We start from the raw sequence: 19,590 nt of genomic DNA, 5'->3' as shown, positions 1-19,590 counted from the left end.
ATCGTTCCCCTTTTGGAATTCAACGACAGCCATGATTTGTTGTTTTTCAATTGAAGGTACAGCGGAAACTGCTTATATGGATGAAAAAGTTTGGGACAGAATAATTCCTTTACAAAGGCTGTTTAAACAGTTTGCTTATAGTAATCAAGTTGTCTGCTGAGAGTGTTTATTTTGCCTCTTTTCATATTTGACAAAAAATATGTTAAACTACAGTAATTCTATATATATATTTATTTATTTTTTTGATACTTTGCTTCACAATAACCCATCTGCAGTGCCGGTGCTGTAGCCCTGTCAGGATTTTGCATGGCACCGGTGCAGCCCCCGCACAACAACTTCATCACAATCTGACATTTTCACTGAACACTTTAAATCCTGTCCGACAATTATTATAAGTTTAAAATGTATTTACAACTGATCATAGGTAAAACAGGCAGGTGTAGAACACCGGCGTTAATTTGTAAAGGAGAGAGGGCGAACTCCGCTGCGAGTCCCCCCTTCTCCAAAAAGAAAAGAAAGAAAAAAGTTATGTGTTTTTATTTGATTTCATTTTAGATGTATTTATTTTCCTCGGTTTCCTGATTGAACGAAACAAAAAAGGCCCCTGCGTCCGGCCCCGCAGAGCCATTGATACCGGTAATCTGCATGAGAAACAAAGGAAAAGAAAAATGTATTCGTTATAATAATCATCCGCTTAAAATGATCAATTGGATGCAGACAGACGTGATCACTATGAGAGGTTTCCACTGTATATGTCTCGTTGTCAAATCAAATGGCAAAAGTATAAAAAAGGAATTGCTGTTGAGCTTTCTCCGGGACGTCAACAGGCCAGGGGTACGACTCGCAGTTTGTCTCAGTTTCACATTAGCAGGGGAGGCGCTGTAAACAGCCTCAGATCGAGAACAACAACAACAGTATCAAATGAAATAAAAATAAAAATGTTGAACAAATAAATAAATAAATACATCGATAAATAAAACTCGAAAAATAGCTGGGAGCAGTCACCGAGTTGCAGCCTCATTGCTCAAAAAAAAAACAAAAAAAAAAAACAAGCAAACAAGGCCGTGTGGGAACAGCACAGAGGGAAAAAGGAACATGTTCCTCCCGGGTGAAACGCATAGAAACACAACCGCGCCACGAACCATTAGTTAGTGGCATCTGCGGACGTTTTGGGGGGTTGGAAAAGTTAAAAGGAGAGAAAAGGCTAAAACGGCACTTTGGGACCGAGGGGACTTAGTATGGGAACCTAACAGGGTGGGCGGGGTGTGTGTGCGTCTGTGTGCGTGTGTGTGTGTGCGTGCGTGCGTTCTCAGAGAGGCCATTTGGTGGAATGTTCCGGCGCTCGGATCATGTGCTGTAACATTGTTCCCTGGCCGGTGTAATCCACATGTGCGCACACGAGGCATGCTGGGAAAAGAACTCCCGGCATGCGGTGTTTGGAGAAGCCTTGAAAACTCAAATTGATGGGAATGACGGGACTGAAGCCACACGGCGACGCTTCTCATCTGCTCGGCTGTGGTGTCAGTCATTTAACTGGAGTATTCGTTTGGATGGGTCTGATAAAATAAATACATTAAAGTAAAAGTATTGTTTATATTCTCAAAATCGATAAGAAAATTGTAATATAAATACTTTGTTTGGAAATGATGCGACCATTTCTCCTTCAATTAAATATGCTATGGTCACAAATGTATTCATTTCAGTTATTCTTTGGTCACTGGTCTTTAGGTCACTATATACACACACACACACACACACACACACACACACACACACACACACACACACACACACACACACACACACACACACACACACACACACACACACACACACACACACACACACACACACACACACACACACACACACACAGGGTATATATAGATATATTAGATCTGGGTTTTTTTTATCATTTTATTATCTATTATTATTATTATTATTATTATTAAGTATGGTATTTCTTATTCTCTATTTCATATATTTCTTATGAAAGGTTTGTATAATACAAGTTCAGTAAAGCTGATGAAGTTGATATTTTTTAAAGAAAGATAAACATGAAATATTCGATTTCTGTATTAGACTGAAATTGTTTCATCAAATAGTGTGTACGGTGTACACACTATTTGACTGTACGACTGTACTTTAGACTGTACGAAGAAAAGCTGGAAGCAATTACAAATGTATAAAATGTCTATATATGGGCTGGAAGGGTGAGATCCTAGTGTCAGTGTTGTGTGAGTCAGTGGGAGGTTAGAAGCCGGTCATAATTTATTTATGTGTGCAGATGTGCGGCTGTCACTGTACAACTTTGGCCGGTTTCCACATCCGTGCACTGGGAAGGAAGAGCTGAGCAGCACCCCATCGTTACAAGCAGCATAACGAGTTAACGAGATGACGATATCCGTATCTATGACATCATAGGCTAACATCATACTCCGCCCTACACTATTTCATTGTCCTGGTAAATAATAAAAAGTGCAATAAGAGACTATTACAACAGTGCAGGGAACAGAGGCTCCTATGCACCATCTCCATAATACTGAAACAAACCAAAAATAGTCAAATAACATTTACTCAGATTCCTCTGCTGTGAGTGACACCAATAATGTGAATTACTGATGAAAATAACGATTTTAAACTAACATTCGTTGCATCTGTTTATTCAGATATTGCAGGCATTATCTGGCAACTTTTGGGACCACATTTCGAAAGCTGTTGACATATGTTTATTATTTTCTCCCTTGGGAAGCACTGAACATGCTCTCATGGGTTAAAAAGCAAAAGCTACCTTTCTGGATTTTAGAGATGTTTTAAAATCGCATGTGTTGGGCATAATCATGTCTGATATAAATACCGTCATTTTTGCCAGATGACAGATTTTATATTCTCTCCCAGTATCAGCACTGGTGCTTTCCTAATTGGAACTAGACGCTCTCTCCCAGTTAACATAAAAACCTTTCAGTTGAGGATCTAAACGTGGCTTTCATGAGCTTGGAACCAGGGCGGGAAAAAACAAAACAAAAGAAAACTCTCTGTGCCGCCGGCCCCAGCGGCTCATGGGATTCTCAAGTCCTCCAGCTGCTTTGAGAAAAATATGCAGCCAAATAAAATAGCTTAGTATGGAAAATGATGCCCAGACAGTGGCTCGTACCCAGAGCAGCTGGTTAAATTACTCTACTTAAAAACAAGGGACCAAAACTACCTTCACTTAACTTCAGTGGGTGGGTTTTAAATTGTTTTTTAAATTAAATTCTTTTTTTTACCACTTTGTTGTAGATGCCCCAGACATTGGTATATTATAATAAAACAAGCCAAAGCTCAAAACAAATAAGGTTATCACTAACAATTTTACTTGTTTTATTCATTGTATTTTTTCGATGCACACTTGTTCACGTAACATGTCAAAACACGCTGTCTTTTGTTTTGTGCTGCTACAACCGTAGTTCCTCCTCAGGATTAATTAAGTACCATCATTTCTGAAAAAAAAAAGGCTTTTCACTATGTGAATCCATTGTTTTAAAGTCCAGCTGTGATGGTGCAGCTGTTGCACTGAACAGAAGCCTCTGTACGACGTGCGCTCACAACTGAGCTCTAAATCTAAGTGTGGAATGAGGGCTGGACAGCTCCGCCAGAAACTAAACCACACCCCCAGAGAGCGAGCTGGAGGTTCCTACTGCAACTGCTGCTACACTGTAACTACACTGCTGCTACACTGTTACCACACTGCAGCTACACTCTTACCACACTGCAGCTACACTCTTACCACACTGCAGCTACACTCTTACCACACTGTACTACTATGCTGCTAGACTGTAAATACACTGTAAATACACTGTAACTACACTGCTGCTACAGTGCAACTACACTGCAGCTACAGTGTTACCACACTGCAACTACACTCTTACCACACTGCAGCTACACTCTTACCACACTGCAGCTACACTCTTACCACACTGTACTACAATGCTGCTAGACTGTAAATACACTGTAACTACACTGCTGCTCCAGTGCAACTACACTGCAGCTAGACTGTAAATACACTGTAACTACACTGCTGCTACAGTGCAACTACACTGCAGCTACAGTGTTACCACACTGCAGCTACACTTCTACCACACTGCAGCTACACTCTTACTACACTGTACTACACTGTTGCTAGACTGTAAATACACTGTAACTACACTGCTGCTACAGTGCAACTACACTGCAGCTACAGTGTTACCACACTGCAGCTACACTCTAGCTACACAGCAGCTACACTGTAACTACACTGCAGCTTCACTGTTACCACACTGCAGCTACACTGTAACTACACTGCTGCTACACTGTAACTGCACTTCTGCTACAGTGTAGTTAGTGCAACAGACTAACTACACTGCTGCTACACCCGCAAAGGACAGCTAGAGGTTTGAACTGTAACTATACTACAATGCAGCTACAATGTAACTACACTGCAGCTACACTGTAACTACACTGCAGCTACTCTCTAACTACACCCACAAAGGAGAGCTAGAGGTTTGAACTGTAACTACACTATAGCTACACTAACCACACTGCAGCTACACTGTAACTACACTGCCGCTAGACTGTAACTACACTGCCGCAATAACAAGGGCCAGTAGCTGAGGCGGTAGAGCGCGTCTAGTAATCTGAAGTAGGTTTGGGACTGATCTGATCCAATATCCGTATCAGGTGCAGATACTGATTATTCACTCATCGGATATCAGACTGACGTCACTGATCCAAATTCAATTCCATGGCTTGTGCTGGATCACGAACACAACGTTTTATTTGGTCAATTTAATGGTCGGCCTCCCCGAGAATTCAACTCGGCAAACAATTAACCTGTAGAGCAGAATGCGCAAATAAGAAACGGGTAGTTGGAGGCAAAGCGTAACTGCACAGCAGCCACACAGCTGTGTTGTAGGGCTGCAGGCACGAAATTCCATGCTTAACCAACCCACTGAAATGTAGCATTAAAAATGTGATTATTTTATTCAAAATAATAAAGTATACAAATTCAAATAAGATTATAGAGGAATATCTACAGCCCACATATTTATCGGAATCGGAACTTAAAAAACAGCAGATCCGTGCATCTCTAATCTGAAGGTTGCCAGTTAGATCCCCAGCTCCTCCCGCTAGCATGCCGTAGTGTCTTTGAGCAAGACACTTAACTCTGACGTTCCGGATGGCTGTGTCCATCGGTGTATGAATAAATGTTGGTCGCGGACAAAAAACCCTGAAAAATGATCAAAAAATAATAATAATAATACTGTAACTAATTACACTGCCGCTCCAACTCTTAAGGAGAGCAAGAGGGTTGAACTTCAACCACACTGTAACTACACTGTAACTACAATGCCAATGGAGAGCTGGAAGGCTCCACTACAACTACACAGAACAATCTCTGGATATTTCACATGAAGGGCTCCTTATGATAAAAAAAATAAGTGCTGTAGAGATGTAATAGTTGGAGTAATGTTTTCGATTGCCAAGGACACAAAACCTTTTGCTCCCAAAGCTCTGATTGCTGGCAACATGAGCAAAAAAGAAACCTATTTTGGCATTAGCAATGAACTACATATTGCCTCCAGCCTTCCAGATAGCGTGATATCATGTGAAGGCCATATCAGTCATGTCTAGCATGTACAACATGGTGGACCTGTTAAGATCTGGTATCGTGTTTTTATAACCAGCAGAGTAAATAGCGCTTATCGCGCCAACTAGCACGGTTATCAAGATTCGTGATAAGATTAATGGCAAGTAAAAACACTCCAAACCTGCAGTGAAAAACTGTTTCACACCAGAACAGGCGCTTGAAAAATGGATAACAAGGAGGAAAAATTCACCTTTCATCCCCTTCATATGATGAGGTTGGAAACATATCGGTTGCTTTTAAGCAGGTTTATGTGACTAGAAGTGGAATTAGTATATATCCACAACATAAATAAAATAATAATAATAATAATAATAATAATTTTCCAAAAATCGGAACATTTTTGTGGCTGGTCAACTAACCTTCCCAAAGGAAGGAACGAAGGAAGGATGGATGGCTGATAGATGGATCGATGGATAGATAGATGGAAGGAAAGTAAAAAAGGAAGTCAAGCTTAACAAAACTAAGATGAGCTTAGGAAGGAAGGAAGGAAGGAAAGGAAAGACACAAGGTAGGTAGATAGAAGACAGACAGGCTAAACCAAACTAAGCCGAGCTTTTATGAGTTGCTGACACAGGAGTGCAGCCACCGACCTGAGTTGGTGCTCCCGCAGGTTGGATAAGGCCTCCATGCCGTGGAGATACGAGTAGACGATCTCCAAGTCCTGGGGGGTAGAAAAGCAGAAAAACCGTCAGAGGGAAGGTTTGAACTCCACATGCTGCAAAACCACATCAAAATACAGCACATCCAGAACAATATGCATTGTGAAAAAGTGAAAGTAAACAGACGCACTGCCGGGCAATAATTACACATTGTCCAGTACACTGGAGGACTGGGCCAAGATTTATTATGGTTTATAGTCTTTTATAGTGCAATTGTATCATAATAAAATTAAGCCATCGCTAAAGAAGGTCTAAAGAAGTGGTACTAAAATACAACCCCTCAATTTAAATTCTTTACCACAGGATTTTCAACTCATAAGAAGATATTATCCTATAAATGTGTAAAATCCCCTGTGATGACGACGCTGATACATTGTTCCACGTTGCTCAGGTGTAGCACACCAATTAGCCATCATCAGTGAACGACCCTTCCATTGACCAGACAGTCTAATGAACTATATATCACGACGGGGACATTAACTACATGACAGACATGCAGGCGGTCTACTATCAACCCTCCATTCAGAGCTCCATCCAGTCGCCCAGCGTGGAGCTGTGTGGCGCTGATCCAACATGGAGGAGATACAGAGGAGCCTTCTCTGGCCGGCTGTGGTCTGCACAGCTGCCCCCCTGTCTGTCCTGCACACTGGGCTACTGACCGACACTAGCCTATTTCACCATAGCAAACTAAGTGCTAGGTCTGAATGACAAATCAACTCAATGACTAAATGTATTTAACATAAGTTTTAATATGTTGCTACTACTGTGTTACTAAGCTTTACTATTGGAATTATGGGACTAGGCAATAAGTCGTAATCAGAATACATCGACAAATGACATTACACCTTTTTATATATTGTATTTTATTATAAGATATCAATCAATATTATCAATATTTTTAATGGCACAAATGAACCACACCACCTGTTTTGAAGGGAAGTGGTTACTGCTGTGGTACTTTTACAGGAAAGGATATCATGATTTTAGTATTTGGTCATTTTTTACAAATTTAATGTATGTTATATTATGTTGACATGTATAATTTGTTTGTTTTCATTTGATATGTGTGAAATTTTGTTTAAGAAAAAGTGTTTCATAAACCAAGGTGTTTTTTTGTTTTTTTTTTTACACTAAATTGTTATTCATCGAGGCCAAATAAAGTGTGTAGTGATATGTATTCTGGACTGATCAAACTCTCAAATCCGACACAGTGGCTTTCTCTTTTGCACTGTTGATATTGATATTAAGACGTCTGACGCCATCTACTGTAGGGTCTGGAACTGCAGTTGTAGCTGCTATGAATACATTACACGGTACATTACATTTTAAGAAGAGCTTAACTTTGAATTGAAGCACTTGCACACACACTGCAAGTCAACCACGGTGTCACATCTCTGACGGTAAATGCTGCGTCGGACTGATTGCCGGCATTCCCCTTTTTGCATTGTGAGGACAGAAACATCCGAAACAACAGCTGTGTGCAGTTTCTGTTCTCCTTTCTCATGTGACTCAAGGTATTTCAGCAATAAGCGTCTGCATTTCAAAAAAGCAGTTCCGAAACCCATCTCATATACACAGGTTGTTACTTATGATTAAGAATGTTCAATTTAATTTGGAAGACAATAAGATTTAAAAGCTATGTGTAAATGCTATTGAGAAAGTAAAACAACAGTATACAGGACAAATTATCTGCCTGTGAAGAAAACCCTCAAACATATCTATACATGTATGTGACAAATAAACCTCTTGAATCTTGAATATACAACCTTTTACTTAGAACAGACCAGAAGTCAATATCTCCAAGACGTTCACCTACAATCACTATGGCCTCACTCGACGAAACATCACATGAAATGGATCCCATGAGCATGAAACACGTCACATTCAAACAGATCATTGTTGATGCTGTTAAGGGACTTTGAAGAGACAACGTTGCTTTTCTTTTATAAGCGCAAGAAGACGCGCCGGGGGGCGTCCTGCCAACACTAGGTGGCGGTCTAGAGTCTTTATTGTTCTCATTCCGGCGCTGACGTCACAGTGAGTGAAACAGCGCCACTCCTGACTCAGCCTCACATACAGAAATATGCAAAACCATCAATTGTGGCTTGAGTCTCAAATATTTCAGATTGTCTGTGTGGAAAGAATGCAAAGGACCCCATCTCTTTTCCACTCCCTTCATTTTCCTGTCCTTTTTTTTTTCTCATCCCTCGACTTAACGGAGCCAAACAATGTTGGAAATGTGGGGAGCTCACCATAGAACACACAGGCAGGGATTGTCTCATACAGAGAGAATGATGTTAGCCCGGTTTGGGACCAACCTGAGACCACGCTGTGGGTGTTAAGATTCTGGAAGATCTAGATTTTTTCTTTTATCTCATTAGTCAAACAGGTTATTTCAAATATTACCATCTGTACGATTTTGGGATACTGTGCTAGTAGTGGCCCTGTGATTGAGGTTGTTACCACAGTGCCATAGTTGTTACCGTACAAGAGCTCCACGGTTAAAACCAGGTTGGCCAACACTGATCTACTGAAGTATTACTGAAGTGCACCGAACCCCGCAGGAATGTATATGCATATCCTTGTATATGTAAATGTACCTGGCGAAAATAAAACCCGATTCTGATTCAAATCGAGAGGAGGATTTTGTCAACAATGCAGAACTCTGACTTCAGACTTCAGACTTTTCAAGGGTTTCAGAAAGCTCATCAGAATTGAAGTGTTCTGTCGGGAACTGCCACGACAGTTGCCGTAGTTAGTGCAAGTCCCGAATGGGGCTGGACTGATGAGCTGGCCGTGCTTGCATTGAGCCCTAAGTCAGCGTTCACACTTTCGAGAGGCAGGTCTGCGGGCCGCCATGTTGTTGCAGGTAATTCATTCACTCGTGCATCCTGGCGGAAAACACAAGGGCCTTTCCCTCAGACATGCCAGCCTCCGATGGCCAACAGAAACTGCGCTTCCTTCCGTTGCGGCGCCGACATCAAAAGGGGAAGGTGTTTGATCTGCCGCGGAGACGCCTGCATCGTGCTCATCCAGTCGCCGGTTCAGAGCGAGTTCCTTTCTGACGCCCGCGGACCTGGGACTCTGAACTGAGATAGGATCAGAGCAGCAACTAGGAGGCTGAAACCGGAGCGAGCTCTTCCTGAAACTCTGCTCGGCTGACGAAGATTCAAAATGAATCGGGAAGCAACACGATGAAGGGGAAACACGGCTCGAGTGCTGGCTCTCGATTAGGCGTCTTCCTTTTCCGAAAAAGGTGGAAACTCCTGGAGGCCAGCGCATGCCCCGTCTGATTACTCGCCCTTCCCTTTTCCAAACTAATCCTTCCTGGAATACAGGTGGCCCCTCACGGAGGGAAAAACAAAACTAAGATGCTGTTCTTGATAAAACCCTGGAAATCCTTCAAAGCCACTTGTGGGAGCTACCATGACATTCCACACATACCATCTACATATTGTCCATAGCGCTGTGCTGTAACTCTACACCTAGACATAGAAATCTCCCAAATGCGACCGACTCTTTTCCGTACACACCTCAAACATTAGTGCTGCGGTGTAGGCCAACAAGCAGAGGGATTTTCTTGAAGAATACAGATAAAACAATAACAGTCTTCCCGGGATCTTAGTCGGAAAAGTACAACCCTGACCCGGGCGGCCTCTTCTCTCCGTTCATTATGTAAGGCCTTGAGGGAGGCAGGGTGCAGCGCCGGCAGGGTGCCAGCTGGCCGAGCGGCACGCCAATCACTGGACAAACTCACTTCAGGGACGGAGTGGTATTTTTCCCTCCATTGTGCCTGTTAATACACGGCAGGGTGTGAAAGGACTCTGGGCTCAAATGAAAACAGAACAGTTGAAATCTGATGCTTTCTTTCCTTGGAGGAGTTTCATATGAAACAATCCTTTAAAAAAAAAAAAAAAACTTGATGGGGCTTGATTTGGCTGCAAGATCTTAAAGTATGTTCTCATTTGTTTTTCCACGATAATGCCTTGGGAACGCATGTGGACAGGTAAGTCATTTGCTAAGTTTAACAATTCAGCAAATCTTTCTGTTGGAGTTTGGAGTGTAAAATGTAAAATATTATTGAGACGTATGAAGTTTTTACCCAACCTAGCACACAAGAAATTCTGTCAAAACACCAACAAAGCACTGGTCAACAAAGGGAATTTGACTTTGTCCTGCATTACGCAGCACTAGTATTTTGTAAAGCCCCTTGGAGCAGAAAGACCCCTGTCCCTCTCATCTTATCTCTCAATAACGTGGGGTCTGTATGCCAGATAGGGTCCTTTGACTGGCCCGAATGGCTGATATGTTTATTCCCTGGGGTCAGGCTGGATGCAGATAGCAGCGGCCTGTATCAATCACCCAATAAAGGCGAGACATCACAGAAAGCATTGCAACCTTTCTGTGACAATGGGCTTCGGTGGGAGATAAGGAAAGATAATAAGAGGAGCATTAACGCTCTGCTGACCAGACCCCAGCGCTGGACCCGATGGAGGAACACCCCCAAAGAGGAGCTGCCTGGTTACAGATACGCAGACGTCAAGCTGGGAAAAGCACAGAAGGGTGCTCTGCTTTCAACATAGGACGGAAACAACACAACGGGTTGAATACTATTGTGTTGAAGAGTACCAGAGGTTTTACTACTAGATAACAAGATGCGTTTCAAATGACAGTGTTAACGGGGTTGGACATTTACAATTTCCTAGATCATGGTCCGTAAGTGATGAGGGTACCCCCCAGCAGCTGAAAAAGAGCAGGCAGAGCTGATCTTTGTGAGTGTAATGTGTAATGCACCTATAAAGCTGGTGACATGACGGGTGCAGTGAGATTTTAATTGGATGCACAGACATCACGGGTCACAAAGCAGGTGTAAATCAATGAGCCAGAATCAACTGCCATTCTTCTTTCCTACATGACCACAGTGGCCGTCCGCATGATATCCCTGCTGTTATGCACATACTCATACGTACGCTTCCAACACTCGACTAGTTTGAATAGTGATTAAGGAGGTACAATAAAATATTACAAGTTATTTTCATGAATATGTAAATACAGCAAACGCTGGATTACACTGTCTGTATCCTAAGCAAAAGGGCTGCTTTCATGAATCATAGTTGTCATAATTATTACATGATCACATGATTGCATTGTTTGAGCAGATCAAAATTATGGTGTATATCGGTTATATTCCATAGTCATGCTCCATCCAAATTGAAGGGGAATTTTAAACAAACATTAGGAATGTGGCAATAAATTCAATGTGAATTAGGTGGGTTATCATCAGTTGGGCTGAGGGAAATTAACCGCCTCCCGGATTTCTATGTTTCAATTGTCAATTGCAGTGAATGGCTCTTCTCAATCATTATCACAGTTATTTTTTTATTTTTTTTAAATGGCAATTCATCGCCGACTAAAATGTCATGATCGTGACAGCCCTGATCATCGTCACAATGTTCTCAAATCTAGCTGGATAGAACCCGTGGAAAAAAAACAAAACAACAAGAGTGAAAGGAGTTTCTCACAGAGAGACGGAGCCAGGGAAGGCAGGGCGGCCTCCCATCGAGAGGCGTATGTGGTTGCATCACCGCTGCCAGGCAGCTTGTAAGGAACTTGTCTCAATGAGTTTCACAGGGAATAACATCCTGCTGGCATACACCGCCGAGCCTGCCTCGCTTTCCTGTCTGAGGCCGGGGTAACAGTTGGGGAAGAATCCTGCGTCCCAACGGTTGTCTGATCAAATCTCGGCCACGGAAATCTGGGCGGGTGTGGTGGAGGAGAAGATTCACATCTCAGCATTTACTGCTGCTCAGGAGCCCCCCCGCCCCCGATGGCATTTACGGGGCTGCACAGAGGAAAAACAGCACAAAGCTGCAAGTTTTATATGCAACCCGAGAAGAAAAGTTTCAAGTGCTTGGTCTTTTAAGATTAATAATAAAACAGAACTACAAATATAAACACAAACATGACTTTTTCTGGGTGAATGGTATGTTATATTATATATTATAAAATGAATACTTTGTTTGTAATATATCGATAGAAAGTAAAATCGTGAGTCATCTCATTCATATCCTATAAATCATATTATATTCTACTGATCCCAAATGTATGTAATATTCGTATTTCTTTCCTTTTTATTTTGATCACCCAATGTTGGTACGATTTGAAATCTGGGATCAAATTGCACCACAGTGACTCGACGTAGACGTTTGAAGTTTGATGAAGTTTCATGACAACGCAGCACCAATGACATATCATGACACCAAATTATCGTCCGGCCCCGGATTCTTTTCCTTTCCATATTTCCAATTCACCAGGGGCTGCACCCATTGGGCCGCTGCACCCCCAGCCCAGCTCATTACACCAACACCTCGTCTAGGATCCTTTACGAGCTCGTCAGCGGAGCAGAGAGCGGCCGCTCTAATGACAGCGCTCGGCGGTGGGAGGGACTTGTTGTTGTCGCTCTGTTTCATAGAATAGCTGTGAAAAGCACAAATTAATCCCCGGCGACTTGGGAGCCGAGACGACCCAGTTTCAAAACAATCATTCATTTGTGGCCGCCGGATAATTCTCCCTCCTCGTACCTTCCCCGTCTGAGCCGAGCCGAGGCCAGCCGAGGGATGGAGTCAAACCAGGCGGTTCCCCCAGGGGAGGGGGCCTTTATCTTATGTTCTCATCACACTGGGATGACTTAACAACCGCAATGTGGGCTCTTCGGCTGAATGTGGCCTCTGTCGCGGCGGGGGCAGTCGATATCCCAGTCTATCATCTTTTATGGTATTGTGGTGCCATACTTACATGCTGAGAATTGTGAATCTTAATGGAGTCCACACTACAAGATAATAAAGCCAATTTAAGGCCAGATTTTCCCCCTTCTTTCAGACAATCGTGAGCAAAGTCCCAATTTTATGACGGTTCTAAAGATTACCGTGTCAGACTTTCCTGTGGTGTGATAGGTGTTACGAGTATTTTATACTTCCCCGGTCCGCTCGGAAGTCCGCCCTGGCCGCACCGATTCAATTGTAAATCGCAAGTATTAGACATATTCAATACTTAGGATCCAATATCCCGTGGTGTGGGAGGAACACAGAGGACGGCCGGGGACACGATCTGTGGATTGTCACACGGTAAAGAACAAGAGCCAGCTGGGAGTCAAGCTGACTGAAACGGAAGAAGTCACAAACACCACAGGAGCCATGGTGGCAAACACTGCCAGGCATAAAGTAACATGTAGTAACATTGGTTTTTTTTGTTTGGTTTTTTTTTCTTGTAGGTTTTCTGTAAGTTGTACAAAATACAGTATGGCATCAGTAGTTCTAGCCCGTCGTCCGTCATTTTTGTTTACTCAAGAGTCACGTTTGATCGCATGAGAGTGTTTCTGAGAGTCGGGGCTGTGGTCATCTGGCGTGGCGGCACCTCCGCGTCAAATCTTGTGTGGCTTTGTGAGATTAGGACTCTGGTGGTTGGTGAATGGAATCTGTTAGTGCGTGCTGCTGTTTGGGCAAATCTTTGCTCTCCACACACTATCGGAACAAAACATGATATCTGACATTGTCAACATCTGTTAAGGTTTGAAAAATCTTGTAGTGTGGGCTAGGCTTAGTTTAGCTTTTTCAGTTTCAACCAAATAATTGCAATTCATAATCTAATTAATCTATTCTAATCTATTTTTACGCTCTCCGTTGTGAAAAAGGAACTGGTGGAAAGATAGAAATTGCCTTTTCTATGTGATGTTTTTGGAGTAGAAAGCAGTTGGTGCCCGAGGCAGAACCACAATGTTCAGCTGGAGTAAAATGAAATATTCTCCGATCCATCGCCAACGATTCTGGAGAACAGATTCTGTACAAAGAATGTAGAAAACCCTCTCAACTTTTAAAAATGGCAGAAGTCAAAGTTAAATATGCTGGCGGTTGTTAAAAGAGTGATTATACTATTGCGACTAAACCCCAACCCAACGCCTCCATCTCTACACCCCGCCTTCACTTGGACTTCTGACCTTTTCCAGGTTCACCGTTTTTGGAATCAGGCAGCTCTTCCTGCAACACATCGCTATTCCTGGATCCTGTTACCGTGACGACGAAGGGATCGTCTCGTAGGCCTACATTCCTCAGATGACACTGGCCAGATAATGTCTCACTGTCCACACACATACACATACACATACATACCAGGGATGGTCAAAATAGCATGCTCGTAGTTTGTAAGGATAGGTGTCAGTAGTGGTAAGTATTGGCCTCCTATCAAGTTTTACACGTCATCCCTTATTCAAGTCCAAGGACTATATTCACATATAAAGCATTTGCCTTTTATTGATCGTTTTAAGTGTATCAATTAGAAAAATGGGCAGTTTAGGATCATACTTTCATTAATATATAGTCATTTAGTCAAGTACATTTCCCTGACAGTAAAATAATTTAATGTGTGCTCAAACTGCCCATCAACTACTCTGACATAACACCGGGTTACATTCGGGTACAATGTGTCTGCTTTTAAAGGGATAGTCCTGTTCTTTGGAACATTTCACAGGAGCTAGGCTAGTTGATCCCCTCTGCAGCCATGCATTGAGCTAACACAGTTAGCATGCAGGCCGTCGCTATCTCGCGACTGGACGCACAGGGACGTAATCAGCATTGACATTCTCTTCTGAATCTGTGTAAGATAGACGAAAAGACAAAAATAACTGCATTATTCCTTTAACCTGGTACAGTATGTCTGCTTTTAACAGGATGCTGAATTTCTCCTCTGAACAATTCAATTGAATAACGTCAGGGTGTAACAAGGTGGATCGTATCTGTGAGTATGACATTTGTTGGCGTAGGCAGCGTGTGTCCGTCTAACAAGGTAAAAAGCTCTGGAAGGCGGACGAGCAGCACTGAAGGTTGGAAGGTCATGTTTCCGACAGCGCAGTGTGCGTTAATAGCCATATAGTGGTCTATATTGTGTGTTCAGCAGAAACGCCGGGCGTCCATGTCGGCGTGCCAAGCGGGAGCAGAGCGCCCCACCAGAGCGGACAAAACAGCAAGGCTAGCACTTCACTCCAAATGTGCACAATATTCCTTGTGACCCTCTGGGGCGGCCATTAGAGGCCCAGACAAGCCGCTGTCATTGCAAAAATCTGAGCGTCTACACACACTGTGTTTATGTGTGCATGCAGCATCCGCGCGCTGACAGACGCGTCGAATGTCACCTCTTTCCCTTATCAACGTGTTATGAACGGCACGGGAGCCGGTGATCAAGCAGGCGAGATCAGGCAGATTCTCCCCAACACAAGGAGCTGAAGTTAATAACTGAGAGCGAAAGGAATTGAACGGAGCGAGCACTCCAACTCAAAGTTTTGAGCCGGAGGAGTCTTCCTTCGACGTCGACATCTGACTCGCTCAGTCACAAAAGGAGGTAGAGCGGGCGTGAAGAAATGCTTTTATTTCACAGTGAGTTGGCGCGGCAGCCTGGATAATCACATGTCACTCTTTATTGCCAAGTACCGTTTCAAACAGCTTGAAACTCTGAAGCTCCGGCTCAACAATCATTTATTTATCAAAAATGCATGCCAGTGATTGTGGAACAGAAACAGCGCGGCAGGGTGTACCACGGAAACCTTGAACCGCTGATACACGTTTTCAGAGGCTCGTTTCATTTATATTTCATACGTCGGTTGTTCACTTGTTTTTATTCGCTTCTCAGTAATTCATTTGCATTCCTTTTTTGTTAAAGCACACAGAGTCTGACATGTTTGCCGTGCGTGCATGGATGTTTAGGAGCGTATGAGTCTATTTCACACGGTCCGTCGGCGTCACCCTGCCCGGGTGACGGTGTGAACGGTAGCCGTCCTTGAGTCTGTATTGACAGAGAGTGTGGGACCCGCTGTGTATTTTTATCCATTAGCCCGTGTGAGAAAGCAGCTGGGGGCTTCCTGTACCTCAACAAGGTCGAGGGCGACGCTCTATCTCTGCTTGTTGTGGTCCGTCTGCTGTTTACCCCAAACGCCAAGTATTCTTTCCCAGCGAGCAGGTTTCCAAAACACTGTGCATTCTTTCTAATGAAACCTTTCATTAGTTTAAGGACATTCTCGCCTTTTTTTCCCCTCAAGCCTCGGTTTTGAGTTTCTCTGCGTGGCAGAGAATATACAAGTAGCTAGTGGTTCTCAACGTGGGGTCTGGGGACACCCAGGGGTCCTTCAATAGGTTCCAGACGGTCCTAAACTTTAACATTATTACATTTGACAAGATGTTAGCACCATTAGAGAATGTACAATAATGACACTTTTGATCCTTGTTCCACTGTCATCTGTGTAACGTTAAGATAAGATAAACCTTTCTTAGTCCCACAACCGGGAAATTTACATCGTTCCAGCAGCAAAAAGGGGACAGCAGAAAATAAAGAGCATTTTAAGTACACACTATAAACAATATAAAATATATAGAAACAAAAAAGTTTAAAAAATCACCATAAATAGGAACCAGATAGTACTAAGTGTATTGCACATAGCTTGAGAGTATAGCGGGGTATGGAAGTTTGGATTGAATCCCATCCAACAATAAAATTGTCTTGGATTTGGGTCCCAAGGACAAATCTTATCAAATGGGGCCCTAATGCATACCAAATGGAGGGTCCTTGACATGAAAAGCACAGAGAATCACCGATGAAGACAATGTTATTCACTCCCTTTTGAAGACAAAATATGTTGATTGGGAGTGCAGCCATGTTGCTTTTTGAATTTGAGTCGGAATGACTCCTCTCCTTTTCGTTCCAAGATGAATTTACAAACTTGTTTTTTTTTATTGCCGTTAATTACTTTCCACGAGCAGGTGCCAGCGGTTTGGAGCCTGAACAGACTCTTGAAACGCCCTCCATGTTGGAGTGGCAAACTAAAGCCATGTTCCTTCTGAATGAAGTTGGCACAAACACTGCAAAGCTAATTAACAATCTGGTCAACAGGAAGGCCTTGCAGCTTACGCAGGTGGGCTGAGCATGCCGCGCACACAGCGCCTCTTCACCTTCTCCATCTGTGCTCGCCATGCAAAGCAAACACGCTGGAAGAAAACATTTGTTGGATGAACTTTGATACTTCAATGTGTACCACCTCTTTTGGGAGTTTTCTCAACTCAGAATTGACACGGCAAATTCTGAATTCCATTGTATTCAAAAGGCACACAGGTAAATTTAAGGACTCAATACTTAAATATTATTTTGGTTTTACAAAACAAGAAATCTAATCCAAAACTCGTAGAGTTTTTCCCATTTTTCAAAACATAGGTCTATAAGTGTCGATTTCAGTATAAATACAGAAATACCCATAAAATCATATGGATGGAGCCCAAATTAAGATGCTCGTGCAATCTATTAATTTAATCTGGCTCTTAAGAAAGTTGAACCCTGACCCAAAAACATAAGCATAATATATTAAGAGTTGCCGTGAACACAGCATTATAATATCTACAGTGCGTGAGCAACCTACCAACGGTCACCAGACCGATCAATAACCAGATCACACCCATGCAAATACTGCACACTATAACAATACAGCTCATATATTATTGCTGAATTGTCTGTCAGTGATATTGTATCACCATGACATTAAGATATTGTGACGGACTGTTTTAGAGTCTAATTCAATGATGACTATTATTCTTATTATTGAAAAGATGTTCATGTGGCATCACACTTATCATCAGCACAAAGTTCAACACGATCCAACAGTTGGATTGTTGAACACAAGCATTCAGGAAATATAAGCAAATATTGTGACGTTCACATCATGATTTGCACTTCTTGCTATTCTTGGTTCTACAAGAGCAGCAGCTCTGTTCGCTGTGTTACAGTCTGCGGCAGGACTCAGGCAGGCATGTGAACCAGCTTAAATCCACGGAGCTCAGCTGCCTGCATAAAACCCTTTAGGCCTGAGAAGTGTTCCTGTCTAGGGCAGCATGCAAATCAGACAGCATCACGCCCTTCAAGGTTAAGAGCTGGATGTTATCATAGATGTCATTCTTTCTTATCTAAGCTTAATAGTTCAACTTGTGAGTTGCTCGTTGGCCTAAACCGACAGATCTACAAATTCAAAAAGCTAAATCTGGAGGTGTGGAGGTGACTAATTAAAAAATACAATAAGGACTAAATAACAACAATAAAAAAAAAAAAAAGAAAGAATCTGATTAAGGAAAAAGATGCGATGACTTTGATTCTTCTGATTTAGATTTTGGATTCTGAATGGGAAATTAAATGATAGCATGATACACTGATATTCCTGTCTATTTATGGGCCAGCATCCGGGATTTCAACACGCGTCGCATCGCGCAGGTAAAGGGGCCAAAATGAGCAGGTCGACCCGGGTGTCCTGTTCACATCAGAGCCGATCGGAGGAAGCGCCAATTACAACCTGGCTCTGTTGCCGGGTCATTTGACCTGGGACTGAGACCCGGGTTTTTTTCCTTTCCCACTGGGGACGAATGCCGGATGTAAGCGGGTCTTACCGGGTTTTTTCTTGCAGTGGGAAAGGGGTATTAGACGCATACAGGACTGCTACCACAGCTTCCCCCTGCCGAGCCGGCATGTCTGAGAAATATAGCTCTTCAATGATTGATTGAAAACAAACATGTACATAACTCATGACAAAGCGCTGACATTCTTTGAAATGACAAGATCTAACAACTCGAAGAAATTATGTGGGACTATTTGGGGGAGATTTATTGTGGAAAAGGTGACGGTGTGACTAAAGCAGATGATGAGGGCAAGGAGGGCATGGTTCCCATTAGACATGGAGGACTGAAATCACCCATTTCAAATTGTGGTTAAAGAATAGGTTGTCTTTCATTATAACCGAGGCCCTACAGTCTGCACTGACCACGTTTTACATGTTCACATCTTATGGGCCGTTATCTATTATAATGGGTTTTAATGACCTTAATTTGCAGATCGTCATAATTGAAGAGCTGGTGGCAAGCATTAAAGGCATTAAAACATATTAAAACAGTTCACAAGGTGCTTGCAATACAATACAAAAAAGACCTTCCTATTTGCGAAAAGGACATTTGTGGTATACAAATACTTTCTTTACGCATGTTCTTTAAATATCTTTCATGCGGTCATCCTTAAAACTTGGTGTATTCCAGTGGTTTTAAAATGTATGTTATTTTTCTCACTTTTCTTATTAATGATCTTAAAGGGGACCTATTACTATTTTCCTTATTTTCTGTCATATATAATGTAACAGTGTGGGATGTTCATATTAGGTGTGGCCAAAGTGTCAAATAATGAGGTAAACTAATGACA

At 42.5% G+C, this 19,590-nt stretch overlaps 1 protein-coding gene across 1 annotated transcript in view; it reads right to left on the bottom strand.

Moving 5' to 3' along the window:
• rapgef2b (Rap guanine nucleotide exchange factor 2b) overlaps positions 1-19,590 on the bottom strand; it is a 124,906-nt gene that overhangs the window by 86,499 nt on the left and 18,817 nt on the right. The window contains exon 2 of the mRNA XM_080008289.1: positions 6,256-6,326. Within this exon, the coding sequence (XP_079864415.1) occupies positions 6,256-6,326 (71 nt within the window). The remainder of the gene's footprint in view (positions 1-6,255; positions 6,327-19,590) is intronic.

The sequence above is a fragment of the Zeus faber genome (genome assembly GCF_960531495.2).
Source record: "Zeus faber genome assembly, chromosome: 10".
In the NCBI taxonomy this organism is placed as follows: Eukaryota; Metazoa; Chordata; class Actinopteri; order Zeiformes; family Zeidae; genus Zeus; species Zeus faber.
This window is presented reverse-complemented; position numbering and strand designations above follow the sequence as displayed.